Source organism: Eretmochelys imbricata, chromosome 1 (assembly GCF_965152235.1).
Source record: "Eretmochelys imbricata isolate rEreImb1 chromosome 1, rEreImb1.hap1, whole genome shotgun sequence".
NCBI lineage: Eukaryota > Metazoa > Chordata > Testudines > Cheloniidae > Eretmochelys > Eretmochelys imbricata.
Window position 1 is genome coordinate 353,480,635 of NC_135572.1, and position 26,645 is coordinate 353,507,279.

The window sequence follows — 26,645 nt, forward strand, 5'->3', positions numbered from 1 at the left end:
ACTGTGTATTGTGTGAGGTGGAGTTTTGCTTCTAAGGGATAGGCCAGGGGTGGGAGAAGGCCGTGGGACAGATGTAGGGGTTGTAACAATACAGGATTCTAAGACAACATTAGGATGACAATGACTCTATATCCATATGCTTGGTCCTAGCCCTTCAAAGAAACCTGTTGCACCCTGCCAGTTTGCTACCTGGGTGAAGTTCCTTTCCAAAACTTTGGTCATATGGCTAGGGTGCGACTCAGGACACCTGGGTTCAATTCTCTGTGCCCCCGTTCATCATCTGTAAACTGCGGTGACTAGCACTGCCCTACGTTACAGGGCTGTTCTGTGTAGAGCATGAGACCCCCAGGCCCCATTGTAATAAGAGGAGAAAGAAGTATCTGCGATGGGTAGGCTGATAAGGATTGTGTTAAATCTGAGTTTAGAACAAGCTAAAGTAGCCACTGCTCTCTTTAGAGCAATTAGAGCAATTAGCAACTTTAAAGCAATTAGCTTTAGAGAAACTTTAGAGCAATTAGCTTTCAAATCAGCCTTACCCTCCCAGCTAGAAAACTAAAGAGCTTGGTTTTCAGCTCCCACTGACTTCAAGTAGAGATGGGGGGGTTCTGCCCCACTGGAAAATAAACCTAGTTTCCACCACCCAGTTCTGACTCTGATTCAGCTGCTATCCTCTGTTCCTCCTGAGTGCGAGTTCTTTACTGATGGGCAGTCCAGATCCTCCAGAATGGGATCTGGTAGCAGCAGGAAGGTCGGGGCTCCTTGATTGCTCAGCGTTCATTTTTGTTTGCAAGCCAGCACTGAGACCAGTTACTGACCTTCCGGACTGAGCTGGGGCACACTGTCATTCGCAAACGCTGGGGCTGGCTGGCTGCTCCCCGGAGGGAAGGTTAACCCTGAAACCAGAGAGCCTGCTCTGAAGCCCACCTGTCGAAGGCAGTATGACTTCAAGGCAGCAGGACGTGGGCTACTTCCCTTAGCAAAGCGTGCTCAGCAGAAGGAACATACAACAACAAAAGTCACAGTCAGCAGTCACAACAAAAGCTAAGGGTCAGGAGCAGATTTATTTAACAAAAGAAAAACCTCAAACCTAAATCTCTACTTCCATTAAGAAAGCATTTCAGATCTTTGGGGTTGGGCTTTTTCAAGTGTCTATTTGCATATGCGCTAAATCACTGTCGGTCATTCAAGTATACAATTTAAAAACAAGTCCCCTACCCCTACTGTGAGGACACTGACAGAGTGTCTCTAGATAGTCCAGATTGTCTCACCATTTTCCTTCCCCTCTGCCTCTCATGAGTTTACAAAGACTATCACTTAAGAGATACTAGAATACCGGAGGGAAGCCATCCCTACTGGTGTCTGGTGATAACTACTCTGCAACACCTAGACTGTCTTGTAAACAGAGATAGATGTAAAAACATCCTGGTGATTTCATTCAAATAAAATCCAGATACAGAGCATGGCAAAAAAACTGCATCACATGAAACAGGAGACCACATACAGTGTAGCTGATAAATGAGAGCAGCCTGTGTACAAATACATTACATTCACTTTTACACTTGCCAAGCTATTGTTTGGCTAGCAACAGTGAACCCAAACTACTTGAGCCACATTCACGGCTAGTGTAAACTGGTTCCACGTGGAGTGGAGGCCAGTGCTGAATTTGACTCCATGTCTCAGCCCCATGCCAGATTTTTACTCTTTGATCTACAAGCTTTACTGCTGCTCTAACACTGAATTCTACTTGTGCTGAACACATTCCCTGCTCTGAGTCTGTGTAAAAAGCTTTCCCCTGCTCCGTGATGAAGATCAAGGTGGAAATCTTACTTCTGGGCTAGTCTTTCCCAAGGTATGTATATACCAGCTGACGAGCAGAAGCAGGGTTTAAACCAAGTTATTTGTGGGAAGGAGGGATAGACCTTCCAGTGAACATGCAGGCTTATTCTCCCCCTGCCTGAGAAAATACTTTGAAAACCATGTGCCGTTTGGGGCACTCCAAAGGCAGGAAGTTTTGCTCCTCAGAGATATTGCTCTGAGTCAGCAGATGCCAACTCCATCCTGCTATGGGCATCTTCACAGTTACAGGAAAGAATGAACTTCAAAGGCAGTGAATCCCTTCCCGTCCACTTGAACACTGATTGTAACACAGGGGTGTTTGCTTGTGTGCTGTTCTCTGACAAATTAGAGGAGCAGCCAGTGGAACAAGTCTTGTTGTCAAACTCAAAGAGCGTTAGGAACAGTGGAGCGTGAAAAGGATAGGCTGGCTGATTATGCCCCTTTCATTTAGTCTGTGTTATAAGCAGACACTTTCAATAGCACAGGAAGGAAGGAAGCTGTAAATTAGTTTGACCAGCTGCTCAAAGTCAAGACAGCTGAAAATGGGGAGCTACTCCGGCTATGGAACAGTTCTAGGAAGTGGCATTGCAAGCTTCCCCACAAGGCACCAGCTGTGACCTCTGGGGACCTCTGCTAAAGGTCATCACAGTGGCTAATTCAGTCCTTGTTCTCTGCTGAGACAGCCAAAGGCTGCCACCCTCAGAGCTACTTATGATGGCTTTTGCTCTTCTGCTATCACGGCTTATTCTAGCCAGATGCTCAGCTAGCTGCCTGCGGGCAGTAAATGTAATCTAATATGGGAACGTGTTGGCTTTGTATTCAGATTGGTTTATGCCTCTTAACATTCATCCATTAGCAGAGTCCCGGCAGTGTACTCACTTGCGGGTTTGTTACTGCACATTTATCTTTCCTCCTTGCTCCTAAAAAGGACAATACAGAACCCTGCCACTATTAATTCTCTATTGCTACAACCCCTGTGCAAGCTCATTCCTGAACACTGCTGGCCAGGTCTACCACAATGCACAGAACTTGTCTGTGCACTTGCAGCCGAACAGGAGGATACGCACATCCAAAACCTCACACGGGGGGGTAGAAATGGCACGGCACAAAGAACTGGCACACCCAAATCAAAGCGAGGATCGAAAGGTTGGCTCCTTGACCTTGCCAAGTCATTTAGCAGGACACTAAGTGGAAGCCATCTTTATGGACCTGATGTCACAAGAGCGCCACCCCTGGTTGATTCAGAGGCTTAAGCAGCAGCAGCAGAGAGGGAAAGAGTGGTGAACACAGGGAAAGCTCCATGTTAGACCTGAGCAGTAACTTCACCATGGGATTCAGAGGACAGTCAACCATGCAAAGGCCTTCAACATGGTTGACTTCATCTGAGCCCTTCGGGGGAAACACCTGTAATTTCACTGGGCATGTCACTCAGCGGGGTGGTTCTCCTCTGCAAATGGAATGTAAAAGAGGCACCTTCTGATTGAAGAGATCTGTTCCCTGGCTGCACTCAGAAACACAAACAAAGCCACTACTCTTAGCCACGCAGAGCCGACAGCCTCCAGCTCACTCACTCTTGGCTATTGCATCTTGTGCTCCAGTAGAATAGTCTATATTCTAAACAGTCTCATCTTGACAAACCCACTGGACTCGGGTTGCTAGGAGTCACTGGGACCCTAATTTGGCCTGCAAAACCCTTCCGGTCCAGCTGGGTTCTTTGGATCAGGGCTGGCTTTACTACGCTAGCCATTAGGAGGGGAAAAGCGACCTGGGAACTGGACACAGCTGACCAGGACGGAGTCCCCGGTGCCATTTGTCACCTGCGCTTTAAAAGGTGACCTGCAAAATGAAACTGAGTCAAGCCCTGATCTTACGTATGTCCGGAGCAGGAGACCAGGACAACAGCGTGACTGACCTTTTAAATGTCTTTCCCAGCTCAGTGACACTCTCTCACACGTCTGGGCTCACTGAAGAGCCCACAACGCGATATCCCAAATGGAGAGTCTTGTTGCAGACTCTGCGCCGGTGCAGAATGCATCCTTCCTAGCCACGTGCACCAAGCCAAGAACGGCAGGGGACTTCACAGAGGGAGCAGGAGACTTGGGAAGAGTCGGTAGCCGCAGCGGTTTTGAATGCCCCCTGCAGCTAGGGAGCCAGCCCAGAAGCCGGGGCTTGGCATCCATGCTTTGCGATTGAACTTTACAACGCTGCGCTGGGCATTAGCGGCACCAGGCTGCGAGTAAGGTAATGAGAATGGTAATGGACAGCAGCCAAAGAGTAAAATCAGACAGGTGGGGAGGGAGGGTGGGCCGACAGCACCACAGGCAGGGGGCCAGTGCCAGGCCAGCGTCTAACAGACGCATCTTACCTTTACAGTATTAAAAATTTTAAAAGGACCATTTTAAAATGAAAGGGACTGCGAGCCGAACTCACTAAACTCGTTCTCTACATGTTCCCCACAGCTTGGCGCAGCCAGCAGCTACTCTGTATTACAGAAACGACCCCTCTTGCAGTGGAGTCCCTGGTGCTCTGCCCTGGAAAACCATAAAAAAAAAAGTCCTTTCTGAGACAGTCCTTTACTCCTTCTTGGCCTCCTTCTTCTGTTTGGCCAGCAGAGGCCCCAGGCTGGTCCACACTTCGGTGTACATCAGCGTGCCCACAAAGACAAAGAGGGTGCCCAGCCAGTGCCAGGCGGTGAAGGGGTTCTTGAAGTACAGGATGGAGAAGATGAGGCTGACAAACTTGCGCAGCGTCACCACCAGGGTGACGGTCAGGGAGGTGCACTCCGTGGTGAGGATGAAGACTCCCCGAATGCACACATATCTGGGTGGGGCAAGTTAAGGGCACAGCGAGTGGAGAGAAGCGCAAGCTGGTGGTTGGCCGTTTGAGAACATGGGGGCCTTGGGTGGGTCCAGTGGACGGATTAAGCCCTCAGGAAAGTGAAACGGATAGCACCAGCTTGAGCCAGGGACAGTGCAGCTAAGTGCTACTTCCTGACCCGCAGAACCCCTGCCATTCCAACCCTGAGCTCCTCCTGCCCAGCTCTGCCAATGCCCCTCAATCCTGCCCCCGCCCCACCCTCCTATTCCAGTACTGCTCTCCCCGCACACACAGCTCTGCTGATGCCCCTCCGTCCTGACCTGCAACCGTCCTTCCACTCCCTGCTCTTCCGGCCATGGGCCCCCACTCAGCTCTGCTAAACTCACTCCAGTCCTGCAGCGCCCCCCAGGCCTTCTGTCCCTGTCGCCCAACCCAGTTCTGCGAAGGCCTCTCACCCCTGAAGGAAGCTAGGTTTGCTCATGTTCTTTTAATGCTAAAATATTTCTTATTTGCCCATCTAGCTTGTTCTTCCTCCCTGTTTCATGGTTTCTGTACAGACACTGCCCCTGCTCATAGCCATGACAGATATTCACAGGTGCTTCTCCTGCTGCCCCAATCGCCTACAGTCTGAAGGCTCATCTGCCCCACATAGCTGCAAAGGCACCTCAAAGCTACCCCCTCCCCAGGTTCCAGCCATCCATTCATGCACAATCCAAACTAGCCAATGGAGCACGGCTGGGAGATCTTTCTGCTCCTTTGCTCTATGCCCTGTTCCCGGAAGCTGGGTTTGCAGGCTCTCTGGTAATTCCTACCAACGTCCATGCACCTTTACAGCTCTCCCAATACAAGGGATGATACGATGTCCTTCAACGGAGGCCAAACCCTAGGAGATTCAGGATCACTACCATGCGCCTTTAAGTATAAGAGCTAGTAGCCTCATTCCTCACATTCAGGGCTAGACTTACATGACTTAAGGCCACCAGCCACAAGGGAATACTCAAGATCCACCCCTGCCCCCACCCGGAAAGAACTGACTTTAAAGAGAGGCACAAAATTTGTTCTCCTCTTCTGAGCCCTTAACATGTTTCCATAGCCGTTTGCAGTGCCTATATGAATCCCCCCACTCCTCGACACCAGCCAGAGCTCTCGGAGAATCCAGCCATCATAATCTCAGAACCAAACACAGAGCTAGAGAAGCCGCCCTCTTAAAGAAGGGTTAAAAAGTTGCACTGATGTGCTGACAGCACCTGCTGCAAGACCAGGGAGGCTAAATCTAAGAGCTATCAATCCTCCTGCTGCAGGGCATAAGCTGATAAACAGCAGGAGTGGAGAAGTTTCTTCCCCTCCACGCCCCCTTGCTAGAATACAGGAGGGACGTGTTTAAGGAGGTTTTTGTTTTGTTTTTGTTTTTTTACCAAGAGGCTTGTGAAGCAGTAGAAAGGCTCCTCACTGGGGTGCAGAGGGAATAGTGAAACAAGGACCGATAGCTGGGGCGGGGGGGGGAATTTCTAAGACAAAGGGGTGGTAGAATTTCGACACAGAGCCAGCCGGCTGCCTTTTTCGGGGGATCGGGAAGCTTCTCACTGATCCATCTTTCCCCTTCCCCGGGACAGGCAAGAGTATTTGTATTCACAGGAATATTTCCACCCTCCTCTGACCCAGTAAGTGTAGAGGACAAAGGTAGAGTTCAATGATAGGTAAGTAGAGTTGCCTAAGTGCTAAAGCCAGTCAGTTGTCAAGTCATTCCACACACACAGGACCCTAGGCTGGCTTCTGCTGCTACTTGACTCAAATTATATATGCACAGCTGTCTGGATCTCTTTCCAAATTTCCTCTGAAGTATCCTGCAGTGGCTGCTGTCAGAGAGAAGCATACTGGTCTAGGTGGAGTATTGGTTTGCTGCAGTGCAACGGGAGGTGGCATATTGTACTAGATGAACCATTGTTGCTTTATACGCAGGTGCACACAAGTTGCCATTGCAGAACAGACCAATCCGTGCACAGAGATTGGGAGGGAACAGAAACAGAAACCCCCCTTCCACATAAAGAGCTTACAATAACCGCAAGCCATAGCTCAGCAAACTGCAGGAGCATCTGTCTCACCCCTGTATCGCCGAGGTGTGTTCACAACAAACAAGCAACCAGAGGGTGCCATTATCGAAATGCTTGGGTCCCCGTCTCTTCTGTTGCCTTCACTCACTGCATTCTGCCTGAATTCAGAGAGCAAGAGCTTCCCTGCCTCACAGGACCCTCTCTGCCTGCCTTTTCCAACTTGACACGCACACTTTCAATATTTATTACCCGTAGAAGTTTAGCTGCTGTGTCCATACCTTACATCAGCTCAAGCGACCTGTCGATGCCTCTGGTCTCTTGGACACAACACGCACGCTGTTTCAGCAGCTGACAGCTCCTCTTGCACATCAGCTCTGAATTCAGGGAGGTCTAAGAGCACAAGGCAGGATTTACACAACTGATCTTTTGGCCCCGTTTTCTCAAACACTTGAATCCCTGCTGCCTGCCCTGGCTCTGCCGCCAGTGTGTTTGAAGGATACTGAGTGATGACGTTCACGACGAGGTAGAACCACATGATAGGTAAGGTCAGCCCGATCCCCGGGACTTGGAATGGCTCTGTGAGGAGAGGGGAAAGAAGAAAGGTCCATGTCTGATCTCAGCCCAGTTTTTAATAGCACAAAACCACAGGCAATAGCAACGAGCCCCCTTCTTGGTGGTCTCAGCAGGGAAGCCTCTCAATTGCATCTCACTCAGGGAGGCCTGCAGGAAAAGCTGTGGGGAGCTTTCATTGCGGCTGACGATGCTGTACCCATGCTAGGGATAAACACACCACAGCTCTGGAGACGGAAGGGCATTCAGCACCAATGGCATTCTAAAGCAGACTGGAAAGCAGTAACAGTTGCACATGCTCCAGGGGCCCTGGGCCCTACCACCTGGAAAGGGGCCCAGTTCTGGTTCTGATCTAGTGGGGTAGCTTGACTTTTATTGCTAGACAGAAACATCATGGTGAGGTGCCATCTCTTACGGCTCGCTGGTGTCTCCTGCTGTATGTGCATTACACACAGAAGCTGGGCAAAGCTTTTGCCGTGATAAGCACCATGAGAGCTGTGCATTTCTGAATTCTCAGCCGAAGACGGGTCCACTATCAAGCAGCTATTGGCGGTGAGAACATGAATCCCAGTTTGCACGTGCTTCTGCAAGTTTTTTGAGGAGGAAAGGAAATCTCACAAAGGCAAGACTGTGCTGGCAATACCCCACTGGAAAAGTTTGTGTGAAAAACGTGTCATTTTCACACAGTTCATCTACCCGGACACGCATCACGGGCTAGAGCAGGGGTGGCCAACCTGTAGCTCCGGAGCCACATGCGGCTCTTCAGAGGTTAACATGCGGCTCCTTGTCTAGGCACCGACTCCAGGGCTGGAGCTACAGCCGCCAACTTTCCAATGGGCCGGGGGGGGCTCACTGCTCAACCCCTGGCTCTGCCACAGGCCCTGCCGTGCCCTGGCTCCTCTCCCCTCCCCTCCCAACCAGAGCCTCCTGCATGCCAGGAAACAGCTGCTTGGGAGGTGCAGGGAGGGAGGGGGAGGCGCTGATTGGTGGGGCTGCCGGTGGGCGGGAGGTGCTGGGAGCAGGGAGCTGGTGATGTATTACTGTGGCTCTTTGGCAATGCACATTGGTAAATTCTGCCTCCTTCTCAGGCTCAGGCGGGCCACCCCTGGGCTAGATCCTCAGCTGCTGTAAGCCTCTGCAGCTTCATTGATTCCAATTTCATAGCTACGCCGATTGCAACCAAAGAATCTGGCCTGTTTTGTGCTCATGCCCTGCCCCATGCCAAGGCATCACTTATGTGAATGGTTTAATGAAATCTGTTATCACTTGATTTTCTGAATGGGGAGGAAAAACAGCCCTTCTTTTCCGCTAGATAGAAGGATTTTCATTTTTACATGGCTGTGATTGACGAGGGAAGATGAACTGTGTGTTACAGGGGAACCTGTTTACGAAACATCACGTAGAAAAGTTTTTGGCTGTCAGATAAAATTGGGGATCTGTGTATGTGAGGTGGGGCTTATTTAACAATAACATTCACCAGTTTTCAGGTTTCACTTCTGCATGTAAGTAACTTCATGCACACAAAACAGACCCACTGATTTTGACGGGACTACTGATGATAGATAAAGTTAAGCATGGGTGTATTAGCAGGGTTGGGAACTTGACGAGTTTCTAATCCCTCTGCTGGGTTAAAGCATTCTTCATAGCAATCCACAGATTTAAGTTCAGAAGGGAGCACTGTAATTACTTAGGCTGACCTACATAACCACCAGCCAGAGAGTCTCACCCAGAGATTCCTGCACTGCAGAGAAGCAACAAGTGCATCGACTTGCACAAAGAAAACTCACCAGACTGGCTGAAGAGAACAGCATGGGCGTAGATGTCTGGAGCGAGGAGGAGGAAGCCAGGGAGGGGCAGGGCATGCTATGGCAAGAGACAAAAATTCAATGCAGAGGTTTAAACTGACACCATTCAGAGAATCCACATCAGTACAGGGAGCCAGTGTATGTGCATTTCAACTAATATTAAAGGACAAATGCTTTAACATACTAATTGCCACTACGAGGCTGCCCGTATATAATCTGAGCTCATGTATAGTTTATCCATCCCTCCGACCCCAAGTGAAAATGATCAGTCACTCTTGGCAGACCAGTCCAGGATTACGACAGGATGAAATGCATTCACTGACCCAGGCCTCAAGTTCTAAAGGGCTGAACACCTGAGTGAGAAGCTTGGGGACAGTTTTTGATCAATGCAGGCCTCATTTCCCCTACCCCCTCTACAGTATCCTGGCATCATAGGACTTAAAGATGGGAAAGGACCTATTATAAAATCATCATGCAGGATTATTTCCTACAAAACATTTCCTACTGCCAAGCACCACCAGGGATTGCCCTCATGGCTCTGACCATAGGATCAGGGCCTTCAGGTCTGGATTCTTTCTAAAAAAAGGTTCCATCCGGGCCAGTGGCTCTATCGCATAGAGCAGACTAGAACACTGCATGAAATGTATATTTGAAATACTTTGGTTTGAGATAAAGCCAGCCGTTGCTTACGTTGTAAAACAGTGCCTCCTTGGAATGCTTTCCAAACTGTTTGTAGATGGTCTCTTGAAAGATCCCCATTCTGGCTGACATCAGGAGGGCGAAGGTCAGTGCCACGATTCCTGTAACACAAAAGCAGCCTTACTGTCCTGCCCCAGAGCTTAATAAACCTCACGTCAATCAGCGTAGGCAGATCTCCAGGGTGTGACTCGAAACGCAAGAGAATGGGAAAGCCGACAAGAGACTGGTGCCGCAGCCAAAAGATGTTGGGGCCTTTGACTATTTTACCCATGTGACTTAGGCGCTACGTCTCATGGAAAGCCAACAGGGTTTAAGCACCTAAGGCCCATTTTCAAAAGTGATTTCGCTGCTTTAGATGATGTTACCCCCTTGACTGATATCAAAATCTAAAGCCAGCCCCTAGATGGAGTTACTGCCCCACATGCAAAGAGACTAGTGATGATATTGGGTTCCTCAAGATATCAACCCCAGCCACTAAAAGCAGCCAGAAAGTGAAGACTGGCCATATTAAACTCTTCAGTGCCAGTTTTCTAAAAAGGCTCCTCCATGGTATATCAGACCCATAAAATACAACCAAGCTTGTAGGTAACTGCTCCCTCATGGGGTAGTCTGCAGCACCTGAGTGAACAAGAAGGCCCTCTACTGTAGGGAGGAATTGGGCCAATACTGTCGGCATACATATGGGGCCAAATACATGCCTGGTTTAAACCTGCTGTAGGCAATGGAGTGACACCCAGGACTGAGACTGTCCTTTGATCTCTAAGCAATTCTTTTACTCCCCCCCTTCAGCGGATGACGGGATGCTGCAATATTTTCAGAAGCCATCATTTCTTGGGTTATTCTCCCATGTCTCTTTCCTACAGGGAGTCTGCTTTACAGAGTTAGGCCCAGATTCTAATCTTGGTTACATCAGTGGCACCTGTCGAATGGAGATCAGACTCTGCCCTGTTTGTACTTAATATGAATCTCTCAAATTCACTGCTGAAAAGTAACCTGGGAAGAGACCTGATAAAGGAGCAACCCAGCTCCGTCACTAACCCACACGAACACTTTGGATACTATTTTTGACCAGCTGGTTGCAAGCAGCTTTTTGCAATGTGATAGGCTTGTATCAACAGGGTGAGAGAGGGCAACGTGATTCTGCTTAAATCGATAGCAGAAATGCAACTGATCCCTGGAGCCGGGCATCCCACCGCTCTCTGCTGCCGTGCAGTTTAAGCACGGCTGCAGGCCTGGAGATCAGCCCCATGAAAGCAACTTCGACCAACATAATTGCAAAGCCAATTAGCGTCACTGCACTTACAGACCTAACAGCCACCACATGAAGACATGGAGTCCGTCCGCTTCACTTAAGCTGGATTTAGAAGCCTACGGAAGGTGGGGACAAGAGAGTCAGATCATTATAATGGATGCAGTTTGGCAGTTTTCAAGGGACTAAGTTTGTCTCTCTGTTCCCAATAGCTGATGGATTGTGTTCCAAACCCACATACAACCAGGGTATCGAAGACAGCCCGGAGTGTCCTTCCTCTGCACCTGTAAGTCCCTTCACTGGTTAAAGAGGGTATGTGGTAGTTCTGGCTTTCACCCCTGCTTTAGTGAAATTGGTGGGTTATGGACAGAAGATCAGCAAAGCATCCCTTTCAAAGAAACACACTGGCTGAAGACATATGTCGCTTCCCCTCCCCTCCCTTTATCCTAACTCTTGACTGACTGTGTGGGTTATGATGAAGCGGGTATTTTGGGATATTTGTTGTATTTGGAAAAAATAATCAGTTACCAAGAATAATTAAAAAGTACCATGCTGACACAGCCCACAGCGTTCTATGAGGTCTTTGAAAGCATTAAACGAGCAATCAGTGCCACCGGAAAGCCTTTGAAAGCCATCCCCAACTGCAGACAATTCTGTGTTTACTTGGAGATTTAGTCACTTTAAATGGATGGGTGAGAGATAACGAGAGAGCTGGCCAGGACTCCGAAGGTCTGGTGAGCGTCCTGAACCAGAGTGGCCCGCTGCTCAGAGATGACAGGTTTCAGAGTAACAGCCGTGTTAGTCTGTATTCGCAAAAAGAAAAGGAGGACTTGTGGCACCTTAGAGACTAACCAATTTATTTGTACATAAGCTTTCATGAGCTACAGCTCATTTCATCGGATGCATCCTGGGGAAAGTGTAGAAGATCTTTTTATACACACAAAGCATGAAAAAATGGGTGTTTACCACTACAAAATGGTAAACGCCCATTTTTTCATGCTTTGTGTGTATAAAAAGATCTTCTATACTTTCCACAGTATGCATCCGATGAAGTGAGCTGTAGCTCACGAAAGCTCATGCTCAAATAAATTCGTTAGTCTCTAAGGTGCCACAGGTACTCCTTTTCTTTTTGCTCAGAGATGGTGAGCTCCTGAGGAAGCCAACAGGAGCTGCAGGTGCACAGCCTCCTTTGTGGGGTAGAAAACAGACTTATCCAAGCGTGCGCCTATTGAAAATGGGATACAGGCTCACACATGCCGATACCCACGCCTGCACTCCATGGCACATGCCGAACTCACAGTATTTGCTGTGAACCTATTAAAGTTAACTTGGATTATTACTTCTAATCTAGTCTAGAAGTACAGCTGTTCAATGCATCTGGGGATGCATTAATCTCCTGAAATCTGCATTATAAATAAGCAAGGATCCTACAGAACCCAGCCTCTTTCACTGCAGACTAACTGTAAGCAGCTGTCTCTGTGAAAGAGCAACAGGGCTGCTTATAGTTATTGCACAAGGAATCAGGCTTGGCTCCATGAGAATCTTGTAAGTTTTTCCTCTCTACAGGTGCCTGTGAAAGCAGGAGATTGGTCTCCGACCCAGGAGGTCCCTTCTGATTCTACGTTCTGAAGTATATTTTCCCCCATGATAAAGCGTTATTGTCACTGCAAGTCTGCAGTGGGCTTACACACTATTCAAACCCTCAAAACTAGGCCAAATTAAATCAGTTTTCACCAAGACCCTGGAAGGGGCATCTCTCTAAGACCTGTCTCCATGGTCAGTTTCAATTTTCTGGACTTACCTCTTTAAAACCTGTTAAACCAAGAAGGAAAAACCTAAAACAAGCAAAGTTGCACACGTGTGTGCATTCTCCTTACCCCGAAACCACACTCTCCTTGCTCGCAAAAAATTGCCATCCTGTTTATGCTCAAACTTACCCAAAAAATAAAAATCACACTTGGTTTTGGGCCAGGCCTGGAAAATTCTAGTTTGAAAAGTGACCAGTTCTGGAAGCTGAGAGCAAGGTTTTTAGATAAGCCACTGCCACTCTAAGCAAAGTCACCACAATGGTTGTGCAACAGGTAATAATCAAATATATTAACCCCAATAATTCTGTTTCCTCTGCAGGTGAAAGTAAAGAGTTGTCACTTTGGATGGGCTATCACCAGCAGGAGAGTGAATTTGTGTGGGGGGGTTGAGGGTGAGAAAACCTGGATTTGTGCTGGAAATGGCCTAACCTGACGATTACTTTAGATAAGCTATTACCAGCAGGACAGTGGGGTGGGAGGAGGTAATTGTTTCATATTCTCTGTGTATATATAAAGTCTGCTGCAGTTTCCACGGTATGCATCTGATGAAGTGAGCTGTAGCTCACGAAAGCTCATGCTCAAATAAATTGGTTAGTCTCTAAGGTGCCACAAGTACTCCTTTTCTTTTTGCGAATACAGACTAACACGGCTGTTACTCTGAAACTTGATATTCAGTGTGCCCCTTGGAAAAGAAAAAACTAAGCAGCATGTCATAAAAGGCACCTTGAACTAAAAAATTAAAAAAAAGGGAAGGCCAGCAAAAATCAGGTGTCTGACTGTGGGAAAGCTCTCTAGGGAAACAGACAAAAATAGGCAGTGTACTTCCTTCCCATTGATACAAAGGGAATTGCCTGATTAAGGCATCCGTGGCAGCTCCTACTGTTAATAGGGCTCACAGCTGCACAGACTCAGACACTTGAAAAGCATTCCTTACCACTTGCTTTGCAGACATTAAAGTGCAGATAAAGATCCCCATGGACACCAGGGCTATGGATGTGTATTTAGACACACTGTATCTGCAACAAGAGAAGAACAGAGAGACTTCAGCATTCTAGTCTCCCCTTTCCAAGCTGGGAGCTTTCACCCAATGCTGCACTGAAGAGGCATTAGGCCTGATTCTGCTCAGTTACCCTGGTGTAAGTCTGGAGTAACTACTGATTGGAAACGGTTGAACAGAAGATCCACGGAAAAGCTCTTTCAGTTCTAGCCCTTTCCATGCTCAAAAATTTAAGTGCTCTCTTTCCAAGAACTAGTCCAGGACCAAAGGGTTCCTAGCCCCACTAGATCACAAGATAGGGAGCCTTAAGATCATGTAATTCTGATTACTCTCTTGCTGAGCCACTTACTTTTCATTCGCTGATACCTACACACAGATGGAAAGGTCAGCAGAAAAGAGCTCTTATGGCAAAACCTAGCCTCACTCCCGCCTGGCCCAGCAGCATGTCTCAAGCCCTGGTTCATCAGTGCTAACAGTATCTTTTACATAAACCAGCCACTGGAGGGGGACAAAGACCCACACGCTCCTATTGCGGCAAAACCAAAAGCTTCTTGAAAAATATTTAAGCCGATACCCCACATGGAAGGGAGTCCTACCCAGGCCTCAGCTGGAAGGCTGGTGGCTGCAAAGGGAGTGACAAGGGCTACTGAGTGACAAAGCACTCTCTTCCCTGTCGCTCCTCAGCCACTTACAGTCACACGGCCAGCCCATGAGCAGCAACCTGGGATCAACTCTCCTTAACTACTTACCTATCAGTAAGGGGTGATATAGGGCTTAATTGATTAATGATCATAAAACACTGTGCAGCTCAGACAGAAGGTGGTACAGAAATGCAAAGCAGTGGTACTGAAATGCTCCCCCTTCAGATACAGCTGGAGCACCAATCCCAGCTTTGATATGGACTCCCTCCCTGACTTCTGGCAAGTCACTTACCTTCAGTGCCTCAGTTTCCCCATCAGTGAGAGGAGGAGAACACTTACACTGGGGGATGACAGATCAAGTCTGAAGTGCATTGCAGATGAACAGGTTTGCACATGTGCCAAATGCTGCTGACTATCAGATGTTGCCCTGACTAAGTCAATAACATACATTTTTTTTCTGATGAAACCGGGAGGTATAATTTACCTTTTTTTCAGAATGATGATACCTAGAACCATGCTCGCTATTAGAGAACCCTGGAGAGGTGGGGGGGAGAGAAAAGCAAAACAAGGTCAGTGTGTCAGGCACCCGCCCAGAAATAGGAACACATTCAACAAGAAATCCTGTGTGCTCTGAACAGTTAAGTACAGTTCACTAATAGAAATAACAGCTTCAAGATAAGGACGGAGAGAGACCAAAATCAGAGAAGGACTGATTTTCATTGGACCCAGAGAAGTAATAGGACTTGCGGGCGCAGCAGGGAAATTTAGGTTTTCTCCTTGTTGTATTTACGCTAAAACAGATACAAAGGCAGTTCAGGAAGAGAACAAACTAAAAGAGTTTCTGGCATCAACATTGTGGAGAACAAGCATAGACCCTCTATCTACCTGGGAATGGCTCAGGAATGATAATGTTCAGGTGAGAGAACTACGAGGTTATCTAGCTCAGCGCAGGACTGGTTCCTAGACTGTATCCTCTTTTTATTTTATTTTTTAAACAGTCTAGATTTAAGATGTGTCAAGCCATTGGCCATCCACCGCTTCTCATGGAAGGTTACTCCACAGCTTAGTAAGCGATACCCGATACTCAAGCATTTGATACATTTCCTTTTTGCTTTAATGTAAGTTTACCTTGCCACTTGTTTTGCAGACATTAAAATTTGTGAAACTAACATGGACGGGGCAGCATTTTCTAAACCGTGAGGTGCACCCACTAGGGGGGCATGAAGGACTAGCAGCGTGAGCACACACATGCGTGCTGTGTAAGCCTTAATACGGCATGATGCTGCAGAAGGGAGGAGGTGAGAAGGGTTTAGTTTTCTTGAGGTGGGGCTCAGCTTTCAGGTGACATCTTCTTACCCAAAAGATCCTGTTTGTACATTTCATGGCTCATTGGGTTAGTACCTCTCCCCATGCTAGTAGTTTTATTATGTCAAAGTGAAGCTCTCCTCCTCAACCAGGCCTGGAGGGAGACTGAACAGACAGGTTCCGCTCCCCTGGGACATTGTGCATGCCCACACTGAGAGAAAGGCTGGCAGAGGTACTCACTGATCTGAAGATCATGTGGAGTGGCATGGCTATGTTTAGATTCAGGGCGTAGTTATTCACTACGCTGACTGTGAAGAACATGGCCACCATGATCAGGTAGTATCTGAAAGGGAAACACAAGGGGCTGGTCAGCAAAGCAAGTTGACGACCGGGAAGTTCCTTCTAGATGTTCTCTCATGCAATGCTCAGGCAGCACTAATCTGTGAGCCCCAGAGACTCAAGTTCTCTGCTCATCCTCCGAGCAGGAAAAGCCCAGGCGGTGCAAGTCTCCCTCTCTCACGCGCAACAGTGCTCCCACATCTGCTCCAGGGTGGGTGGGGAATTCAATCTCCATCATCTCCGTAAGTAGACTGTTGGTGCCAGCAACGGGACCAACTGTGAACAGGCTGGTATTTAGCGATACACTCGGCACCAGTCTGAAACCAAGTCGTTTCACACAGGCCATCAAGTCGCAGGGATCAGAGGTGGAAAAACCCATCAGGTTTTCTAGGCCACACTGGTGCCAATGCAGGATTGTCCCCCACAGAATAAGTGGGGGTAAAAGAAGAATTTTTGCAAGACTTCTTTCCCCACAGATTTCCAGTGGGCCCCACTCATTACCAAACCCAAGAGAGATCCAGTCCCCTAAAAGACACACTTGCTTACTCAACAGCTACTAACATGTTCCTTAGGAGAGAAGACTCTGAAAGCAGTTTCCTATTAATAGTCCTGGATAAATGAGTTCATATTTTACCAGGCATGACAAGTTCTGAATGAGGCGTTGCTAACTCTGGAAAACGAATGGGGTTTAGACAGGAGAAAAGGATAAGCTGTTTTATTAAACACGAAGAGATAACAGATATCTAGTCAATTCAAGCCCAGCCAAAGCATTTAAGTCTACTGTACCTTATTGGGATGGCTGGCCGCTTCCTTCCAAAGTTGGCTTCAAAGATAAAACCTTCCACTGCTATAAATAAGAACTGTGCAAATGTCACTATGTTCCCGCATCCTGGAAACTCTCTGGATTTGTGGGGAAGAGAGAGAAGGAGAAACATGACAACACAGAATATATTGTAACTGAATGCACACAGGAGGAGACCAATAGCTTACACACATTCATAGAGCACTTACCAGTGTTTACCATTCTAACACACCAGACAAGCTTACTTAGCATGGTTCTTACATAGCCCTAATCACTGCAGTATAGGTACCTCCACCGTAAATTCATATACAAACTACTCACAAGGATCACTTCACTCATCACTGGGATGTAGCAACCTCTGGGGAGCAGCTTGTCAGCTGTTTAACAGTGCACAGCAACACCACTCAGCAGGCTTAAGACAGGAAGTGAAGTAGGATATCATTTTCTTCTATACAGGTTTTTTGACTGCCAGCATCCTTGTATATCTGAACACCTTACAGTCATGTTATTCACATTGCTTAATGCAGCTGTCACCTGTGGCTCATTCTCTTATCCTTCCCCCAAGAGGAGAACTGTGCATGCGGTGGAGGCTTTGGGTTTGATAAGGAGAGAGAAATTCTTTTTTATGTATCTATCTGTGTTTGCTACAAAAGGCCGGTCAAAATGGTGCACCTTGCACTTGGAGAGGAAGGAGATAAGGTTTAGGATGGTCTTTAGTTCCTGGGGGAGTTTGTTCCAGTCTCAGTCCAGCCCCTGAGAGAGCTCTGTCTCTTGAAGCGCTTTACCCTCATGGGAGAACGTTTCACTGTGCCGGAGGAGCAGAGCTGTTGCCCAGAGTCCTCACTCTGGAGCGTCAGGCGATCTTTCAGATATCCTTGCCCCTGGCCACTGAACACGCTGAGAAGCAGGCCCGAGACCTTTAGATTGCTATCCATTGGAAACTGCAGTGAAAACTAGGAAAGAGAAATGACTAGCCATTTGGAATTCAGCTAGGACACCAGTGTTACTTACCTTGCGTTTGATTTTTGCAAGAAGGGCTTTGATCTTTAACCACCGTAAGAGGGCAGTGTTTCAGTTTTACATTTCATCAGAAAGATTTGGGCTACGGTAGCACCTCTGTGCTAGGCCCTGTATGAACACAGTAAGTCAGTACGTACAGTGGCATAGGTCCATCTGCCACTATGCTGGGGCATTTGCTCAGTACTGACCCAGAGGGGAGAAAGTGCCACCTATTGGATCACTCATTTAAATGAAGCTTATTGAGATGAGCAAGCATACAAGATACAGTGCAGTCAGACGGACACAGGATCGGGCTTCACAGAAATAATGAATTTTTGTACCAGGTGTCCACTCCATCATATTTGTTTCTACTTGGTAGCAGGTTGCCACATCTTACAGTTACTGTTGTCGCCTCTTTCACTCCTCTCAGAGCCAGACTCAATTTTCCTTCCTTGCATTTCAACAGGAAATCTTTTGAAGAAGCGCTTTTTCCACAGCTCAGGGTTTGGATGGTGGAACGGAAGATGTCTCCGTTTTACTGTGTCACATGGTTAACAGAGCTGTTCCTCCCTGCACTTCCAGTGTCTGATTGCCTGTTATGGAACTGCAAAGAGCCTATGTTCTGTTTCTCACTGAGCTAAGGCAGTCTGATTGGGTGAGGTTTCTGTGTATCACTATTGTTTGCTGTGGGGTTTTTATTGTTTATTTGCTGTTCTTCCTGATGTACTGGATAGGGTCTTGGTTTTAGGGTTGGTGTGTCTTGAACATTCATTTCTGAGGGGGGTTATTTTATATCACTACGTTACCTTGATGCTAAAGAAGAGTGGATGGCTCATTTGGGCTCTTGCTTTAAGTTGTCTGGTATGGGTCTTCTAGTATCTTGGGTGGGGAGTAAGCATATGGTTATTTGCTATTTATGGCAGTAACTAGGTGTTTGCTTGAGACCTCCCATTCCAGAAATGATCGAGCCCAAACCTGCTTAGCTTGGGAGATCAGACATGACAACAGCATTAAGTGTTTGGTGCACATGGGATATTTAGTGCTGGAGTAGTGTGCTGGGCCCAGGATATCAGCGAGACAATTACTTCTCACCCACCTTGTTTCAGGAAGTGGTATTTAGGCAATGCAGGAACAACTAGAACGAAGCCAGTTTTTCTTGTTACAGTGTCGGGCTTCCACAAACTATTGGTAGTGATACATAGAATCCAATCCCTGAGATTCAGGCCCCTGCTGCCCGGTTCTTCTTCTCCCACCAGGGATCCAACCATCTCCCTACCCCTGGTGGTCACTAACTCAGGAGTCTGGATCACCGCCAGTGTAATATTCCTCCAATACTTGCCCCTTCAGTGCTCCCATCCCACCACAAGATCTGGAAGTCTAATGCTCCTGCACTAAATATAAAGTCTTGTTGAAATTGTAGAGCTCTGGGAGCAAATGGAGAAACCATAATTAATCTAAGAATCAAGCAATTACTCACAAGGGTGTGACTGTGTCCTGAGGTGAACCAACTACTGGTTGCATAAATCTACTATGTGTGTGTGTGTACCGGAATAGCCAGGGCCAACATTCAGAGATTCTCCCAAGGAACTTTGATGCTGGGACAGGACAACATGCAGCTATCACAGAGCATTTGCTAGAGTACATGACTGGCTGGAAGCTGAGATGCAAGAGCAGCCCACAATGCTGTGCCCCTCCCCGCCCAATTGCATGGATGCGTCATGCTGACTGTTGCTAGTTTATAGTCATAGGGGACAACTGAAAGTTGAGTTGACACTTCCCCTTTTCTGACAGTCTCTGAAAACCGCCGACCCCTCTGATGCAACAGAGAAACCAGTGCAAAGGACTCTTGAACATATCTGAGCGCTGGCTGTGATGAGCTAAAACTCTGGTGTTTCAGACTGGAGAGGACCCATTTTTCACTGATTTGCTGTCCAGTTGTGTTTAAGTTGCAAACTCAATTAACAGGAATGTGTAGACAAATATGTTGTTAGCCATTTGTAGGTCTCTATCTGGCCTTTACATTTGGTTCACATCCCAGGATTGGTGTGGGGTGATTTGAGAGGGGCTGGGAAAGAGGAATTACAAGCCTGGTGGGATGCCAGAGTGGTCTCTGACTCAACTAGGATTTGGTCATTCATCTAGTCCATTGCCCTTCGCTCTCTCTTGAGCCACAGGAACTCTGCCTCATTGCTCCACAAGTAAAAATAAGAAGTTAGGGACAAGCCCGGTTCTAAATTGTGTTGACATAAAGCTATTTGCAAATTTTACAAGACAAATACAAATGAAAAACAGACTAACCAGCCACACACCCATATAACAGTATCCTGACACCTTGGCAGGTTTACAGAAAATGGCTAAGAGCCTAGTTATATCAATTAATTTTTGACAGCTATTTTAACTCTACCCAACTAGGCAATTCTCTTTCTTTAGGACAATAATCCTCCAATAAATTTAAATTACATACAAATTGTAAGGCACCAGAAGGCTGGGTGGTTCTGGGTCTCTCATTTTGCTATTACATTAAAATCACGACCCTTTTTTGTTTCACTTCTCTTCCTGCCTTCTAGGAGACTGAATTTTCTCTTCTGGGCAGTCTGGTACAAAGTCCAGAATGCAGGATTTTTCTGTAGCATGGGCTAGAACAATGGCTCTCAACCTTTCCAGTCTACAATACCTCTTACAGGAGTCTGATTTGTCTTGTGTACCCCCTAGTTTCACATCACTTAAAAACTACTTGCTTACAAAATCAGGCATAAAAATACAAAAGCATCACAGTACACTAGTACTGAAAAACTGCTTACTTTTTATTTTTAAAGTTATATGGTAAAAATGAGATCAACTGGAATACAAATATTGTACTTACATTTCAGTGTATAGTATATAGAGAGAGCAGTATAAACAAGTCAGTGTGTGAAATTTTAGTTTCTACTTACTTCACTAGTAATTTTTATGTAGCCTGTTGTAAAACGAGGCAAATATCTAGATGAGTTGATGTACCCCCCCAGAAGACCTCTGCGCACTCCTGGTTGAGAACCACTGGGCTAGAACTCATTACAGAGAACAGCTTTTCAGCCGCCTCTCTGCCCATTCCCAATCACATAACTGTTAGCATCTGGGAACAACAGCAACTGTCTGGAAGAGGTAGCAGGAATCTCTTGAAGCAATTTTGCAGCTGGAAACAACTAGAATAGCCAAAACCATGCAACCAGCCAGCTCTCAGCAGACCATTAGAAAGTGGACCACAGTTTGGGAGTCCTGGCATAATGGACTAGCTCATTCAGTTCATCTCATCCAAGTGGCTGTTCCAATGTATTTCTATCTGTCGTTATGAAGGGACTGGCTACAGTGTCGTGCGCTCTCTCTCTCGCATTATGTATGTGTATATAGAGTACATCACCTGTCAGGCCTCCTTCATACATCATAAAGGAGAAGAGTCCATGTGCCCAATTCAAAAAGGGAAAAGTCCTTTTTGCTGGTCACCTTTAAAGAAGTCTGCAGCACGTTGACATCTTACATTTAGTGAGGATGATTTACCTGCAGTGTTCTCAGGTGAAGTTTCAAAACATGGAACTCAACTCTGGTTTGCTAAGTGGATTCATATGGATCTCTTTCTGATACCAAGCGTGATGCTTTGCTACCAGTATCCTCTTCTTTTTAGGTTATCATCTTAAGCTCTGATCCTGCAACCAGATCTATACAACTCATGCCTCTATATAGAGCCTCATTGACTTGGGGCCTTAATTGCTTGAGCAGGGGCTAAGAGGCTTGAAAACCAATCTGTTAGGTTTGTATAGCTTGAAAGCTTGTGTCTCTCACCAACAGCAGTTGGCCCAATAAGAGATTGCAGCGTTGACTCTGAAATTTTCTGGATTTCAACTGCTTGATTTTTTGATAACCACAAAATCCTCTCTGAGGTTTTCATCCTTTTAAATGGGAAAATCTGAGCTCAGCCCCAACTCTAGCTTAATAAAACACTGCCATATGCCAATAATACTGTATAGCACTTTGCATTTTCAAATACTGTAGGGACATTAAATATAGATTATGTAGGTAAACACTGGCATGTTACTGATGGGGAAACTGAGACACAGAAAGGGGCTGTGACTTGCACAGGAGGCATTACAGTGTTGCCAGCTCTCATGATTTGATCATGAGTCCCGTGATATTTTTAGGGCCCGAGCTCCTTGAGTCATATGAATATATTAAAATCTCTGCTTTCATTTGAAACCCCCTCTCCCCCCCAAAAAAACCCCCCTAAGTTTGCAGAGAAAAAACTTGAAAACATGACTCAAGTGCACCCTAAAGGCTCAAAAATGAGAAGGCAAATAAAAACATTAAAAAATAGTATTTCTGAGGAAAAAAAAACAAAGACACAAGTGGTTAAGTCAGCCATGATGTTCGGTGGTTGATGGTTTGATTTTTGAAAACCTGGGGTTGGCCATGCTGCCATGTACAGGGATGTAAACCAGGATAAGCTGGCTCTTGACACGGACACACTGGTGGCCTTGGGCACGTCACATGCCTGGCCTGATTTTTCTGACGTTCTAAGCACTCACACGTGCCACTGACTTCAGCGGGCGGTTAGTGCTACGGCTGCCTTCAGGGCTGACCCACTGGAGTCTGAACTGGGAACCTTCAAAGCTAAAAGCATTGACTGCTACAACTAGAGGTAAACAGCCAATGCTCCTGAGCTAGGGACTGTAACAATTCATATCCTCTGCAGACCCACACAGAGGGAGGGAGACCTGATACACACTCACCAGTGGGTTATATGAGCACCTCCAGGGAGGAAAAGAGACAGGTCATTAATTTCTTTGAGCCTCACTTTTCTCATCCACAATATGGGAGTCATGTCACAAACCTACCACACAGGGGGCTTCCCCCCTCTGCTATCAGAGGATTTTCCTTCACTCACAAGGAACAGTCTCTCCACATATTGCCATCATACGATAATGCTCCCATTTGCAGACCAGGCTCCGGTACCCACCATACGCTCTCCCCTTTCTTCTAACACAAGGGAGACCCCTCATGTCCCATTACACAGCTGTCTCCATCCCCATCCCATGCATGCCCAGGGCTTCCTCTCCCTATTATTTAGAAAACTATTTGCAGCTGTGTATGAGTCATTCTGCAGGAGTGTTGGGAAAAGAAAACAGACACCCCAACACATTTTAAGTTGCTGCTCCTGTTAAAATCTTATGCCCTATCGCTTCAGGTGCATTGCCACAGATGACAGCCCCCTTCTCTTTAATGCAGGCATGCATCCCAGGGGGAACATAGGCTCCAACAGGTGATGCACCCTCTTAAATTGCAGCATGGCCAGAAATTGGGGTCCACCCTGGGCTCCAAGCTTGGTTGTTTAGAGGGCCCAGTCACAAGACTAGGGCACTAGGTAGCCATCTAGCTCCACATTGGGGTGGACTCTGGGATACAGGGCAGCCCCCCTGAATTCAGCATTAGATCTGCCAGATAAGGGATTACAATACTGAATGACACTGGGCTAAGAACCAATCCCCAAGGAACACCACCAGAAACACCTTACTCAATGGCCCCATACACAGGATAGATAGCACGATGCTGAGCTATGGACTGAAATCTGAGGTGGGTCAAAGCACGTGGTCGTAACAGTGGGGTGCAGGGTGGCCCCAGAAGCTCTGGGGTGAATCAGAGCCCACAGCCAAAGCTCTGGGCTGCCAGACGCCCATGGCTGGGAAGAGCACCAGGTGACAATACCCACACAAGGTGCAGACTCATCAAAAACTGCTTAGCCCCCCCACCCCCTAGCTTCACAAGTGCCCCCAGCCTGGGCCTTAACCTAGTGACCCCAGCATGGCACTGCCCCACCCCAGCAGGCTGTGCACAGACCAGACCCCGCAATCCTAGGGTGCTAACAACTCTCTGGGCCAGATGCCCCCAAGCCTAGGGGACAGCACAAGAACCCTGCCCCCGAAGATGCTACCACTCACCCGGTTGGGAGCCCCCAGGCCAGGAACACTGCCCCTCACCCAGGCAGTGACAATACACCTGGCCAAGCAACACCAGCTCAGAAGCCCTGCCCGCCCCCCCCGCCCAGTAGCCACATCAGGAGCCATACCCCTCTCCAAACCCAACCCAGCCCAGGAGCCACATCAGGAGACCTGCCCTCCCCCAACCCAGCCCAGCAGCCACGTCAAAAGCCCAGCCCCCACCCCCACAAACCCAACCCAGCAGCCCTGCCCCCCCCCCCCCCAAGCCCAGGAGCCCTATCAGGAGACCTTCCCCCTTCCCCCAACCCAGGAGCCCTATCAGGAGACCTGCCCCCCCCCCACCCAACCCAGCAGCCCTGCCCCCCCACCCCCAACCCAGGAGCCCTATGAGGAGACCCGCCCCCCCCAACCCAACCCAGCAGCCCTGCCCCCCCATCCTCAAGAGCCCTATCAGGAGACCTGCCCCCCCCCAACCCAACCCAGCAGCCCTGCCCCCCAAGCCCAGGAGCCCTATCAAGAGACCTGCCCCCCCCCCACCCCCAGCCCAGCAGCGCCGCCCCCCCCACCCCCAGCCCAGCAGCCCCATCAGGAGACCTACCCCCCCCAACCCAACCCAGCAGCCCTGCCCCTCCCCCATCCTCAAGAGCCCTATCAGGAGACCTGCCCCTCCACCCCCAGCCCAGCAGCCCTGCCCCCCCCACCCAGGAGCCCCATCAGGAGACCTCCGCCCCCCACCCCCAACCCAGCAGCCCTATCAGGAGACCTGCCCCCCAACCCAACCCAGCAGCCCTGCCCCCCAAGCCCAGGAGCCCTATTAAGAGACCTGCCCCCCCCCACAAACCCAACCCAGCAGCTCTGTCCCCCCCCCAAGCCCAGGAGCCCTATCAGGAGACCTGCCCCCCCCCCAACCCCAACCCAGCAGCCCTGCCCCCCCCACCCCCAGCCCAGGAGCCCTATCAGGAGACTGCCCCCCCCCAACCCCAACCCAGCAGCCCTGCCCCCCCCACCCCCAGCCCAGGAGCCCTATCAGGAGACCCGCCCCACCTGGCCAGCAGCTCCAGGAAAACCACGTTGCTGCAGCAGCCGCTGAAGACCAGCCCGACGGCCAAGGCGCGGCGCATGGTAGCGGCTGGGGGCCCCGCTCCCACGGCCGCGCTGAGCCTCCGGCCGGCCCCGGCGCCATCCCGCCCTGCGGTAGTTCCTCCCCCGCCCGCCTGCCGTGCGTCCCGACGGCCGCCCCGCCCGCGGGGAACTACAGCTCCCAGCACCCCCGCGCCCGGCTCCCCAGGCCCCGGCGACTTTCCCGCGCGGCTCCGGGCTCCCGGGGGCTGATGGGAGTTGTAGTTCCTCGCCTGCCCGCGCTCCCCTGACCCTGAGCTCGCCCGTGGGGACGAGCTGTTGTAGCAACTGGAGAGGGGGCGGGGGCGGAGGAGGAGGAGGAGGAGGAGGAGGAGGAGGAGGGAGGCAGCCCCTGGCAGGCAGAGCAGCTCCCCACAAGGAGTGGGAAGGATTTCAGGCCCACAGGTAAAAGCTCACCGGGAGTGAGCCCCTTCTGGGCGGCAAGCTCGCGGGGTGCGTGCCCGCCCCTGGCCTGGAGCGGGAGGGGGACTCGGGCAGAATTCCTGCTCCCCTCCCGAGTTTTGCTCGATTGCTGGCTAAGGCTAGGCTGATCAGTGAGCGGATGAGCATTAATGAGCGCGAAAAGCTGGCGAAATGCCGACGGCGCGCTCGGTGCTGTACGGGGCACCGCTCTGGCCTGAAGAGCTTACCGCCTGAACAGGCACAGCCTTCCCCAGTTCCTACCCCCGCTCCCTGGGCCTGACCTTGGTGGACCTTATTGGGAATGAACACCCTCCTACCCTACGACCTTCCACAGAAGGCTCCAGGAGAGACACCTTCTTCCTCTGCTTCTCGCCAGCGAACAGAAGGTCACTGTCCTTTTATCTGAGAATGGCCCGAAAGGACAGACCCCAATGGAACAGCCAGTAAAGCCAAAGGCCTTACAGTACAGAGGGGAAACCAAACTGAATCAAAGATCATCAAAATATAGAATCTTACCTAGTCTAAGGTCTGGGTAATGGTCCCTCTAGGGGCCTGATCTCAAGGCTACTGAATTCCTAGGAAAGTCTCCCATTGACTGCAGTGGGCTTTAGATCGGGCAGTGGATGGAGTAACATTTGTTGTTACTTTAGAATGAGCAAGAACAAAATTCTTACATTTTCAGAGCAGCCGTGAGCTTGTTCTAGCCCCGTTTCCTGAGAGTGAAGCAAACTCTTTGTCCTTTAACAAGCAAACTAAGATGTCGTGTTCAGACCACTGTGTTACTACTCTGCCTTAGCAAGAGTCAGAGCTTTACTGCTGCTGAGTTATGTGTCTGCTCCCTGCCACACCAGCCCGTCTGCTTCATCAGCACACTCTTCGACTCTGCCGGTCTAAACCTTGCCTTGCAGGTACCAATCAGGAAACCCCAGAGACGTCTCCCTGCAGTCTCCAGTCCCTCTCATAGGACACTCTCAGAAGTCACCAAGTTCGCTGTCTCCAAAGAGACAGAGCTGTTAGGTTAGCTGAAGACTTACATATCACTTTAACACACAGCACTGAGATGGTTTTGTAGTAAAACCAAGAATAGGTTTATTAATGAAGAACTGAGATTCACATGGTACTAAGCAAGAGAAAAAGACAGGTCTGGTTACAAGTAAAACATGCTTTCCAGTGACTAAAACTTAGTCTTAGTAAGTTACAATATTTGCTTAAGTAGTTT

At 48.7% G+C, this 26,645-nt stretch overlaps 1 protein-coding gene across 1 annotated transcript; it reads right to left on the bottom strand.

Annotated features, from left to right (window-relative positions):
- Positions 1 to 1,026: 1,026 nt before the first annotated feature.
- SLC35B4 (solute carrier family 35 member B4) lies at positions 1,027 to 25,060 on the bottom strand. Its single transcript, XM_077837205.1, has 10 exons — positions 24,929 to 25,060; positions 16,904 to 17,017; positions 16,019 to 16,121; positions 14,958 to 15,007; positions 13,770 to 13,851; positions 11,086 to 11,146; positions 9,770 to 9,879; positions 9,062 to 9,137; positions 7,205 to 7,280; positions 1,027 to 4,656 (listed from the first exon to the last, which is right to left on the bottom strand). The coding sequence occupies exons 1-10, from the start codon at positions 25,003 to 25,005 to the stop codon at positions 4,410 to 4,412; spliced, it is 996 nt and encodes a 331-aa protein (XP_077693331.1). The 5' UTR covers positions 25,006 to 25,060; the 3' UTR covers positions 1,027 to 4,409.
- Between the last annotated feature and the right edge of the window lie 1,585 nt (positions 25,061 to 26,645).

Coding starts and splice junctions, on each gene's coding strand:
- SLC35B4 (XM_077837205.1), bottom strand. CDS start 25,005: ATGCGCCGCGCCTTGGCCGTCGGGCTGGTCTTCAGCGGCTGCTGCAGC. Junction 17,018..24,928: donor TTCCTGGAGCTGCTGGCCAG/GTGGGGCGGGTC, acceptor CCACAAATCCAG/AGAGTTTCCAGGATGCGGGA. Junction 7,281..9,061: donor TGTTCTCTTCAGCCAGTCTG/GTGAGTTTTCTT, acceptor CTCTCCTCACAG/AGCCATTCCAAGTCCCGGGG.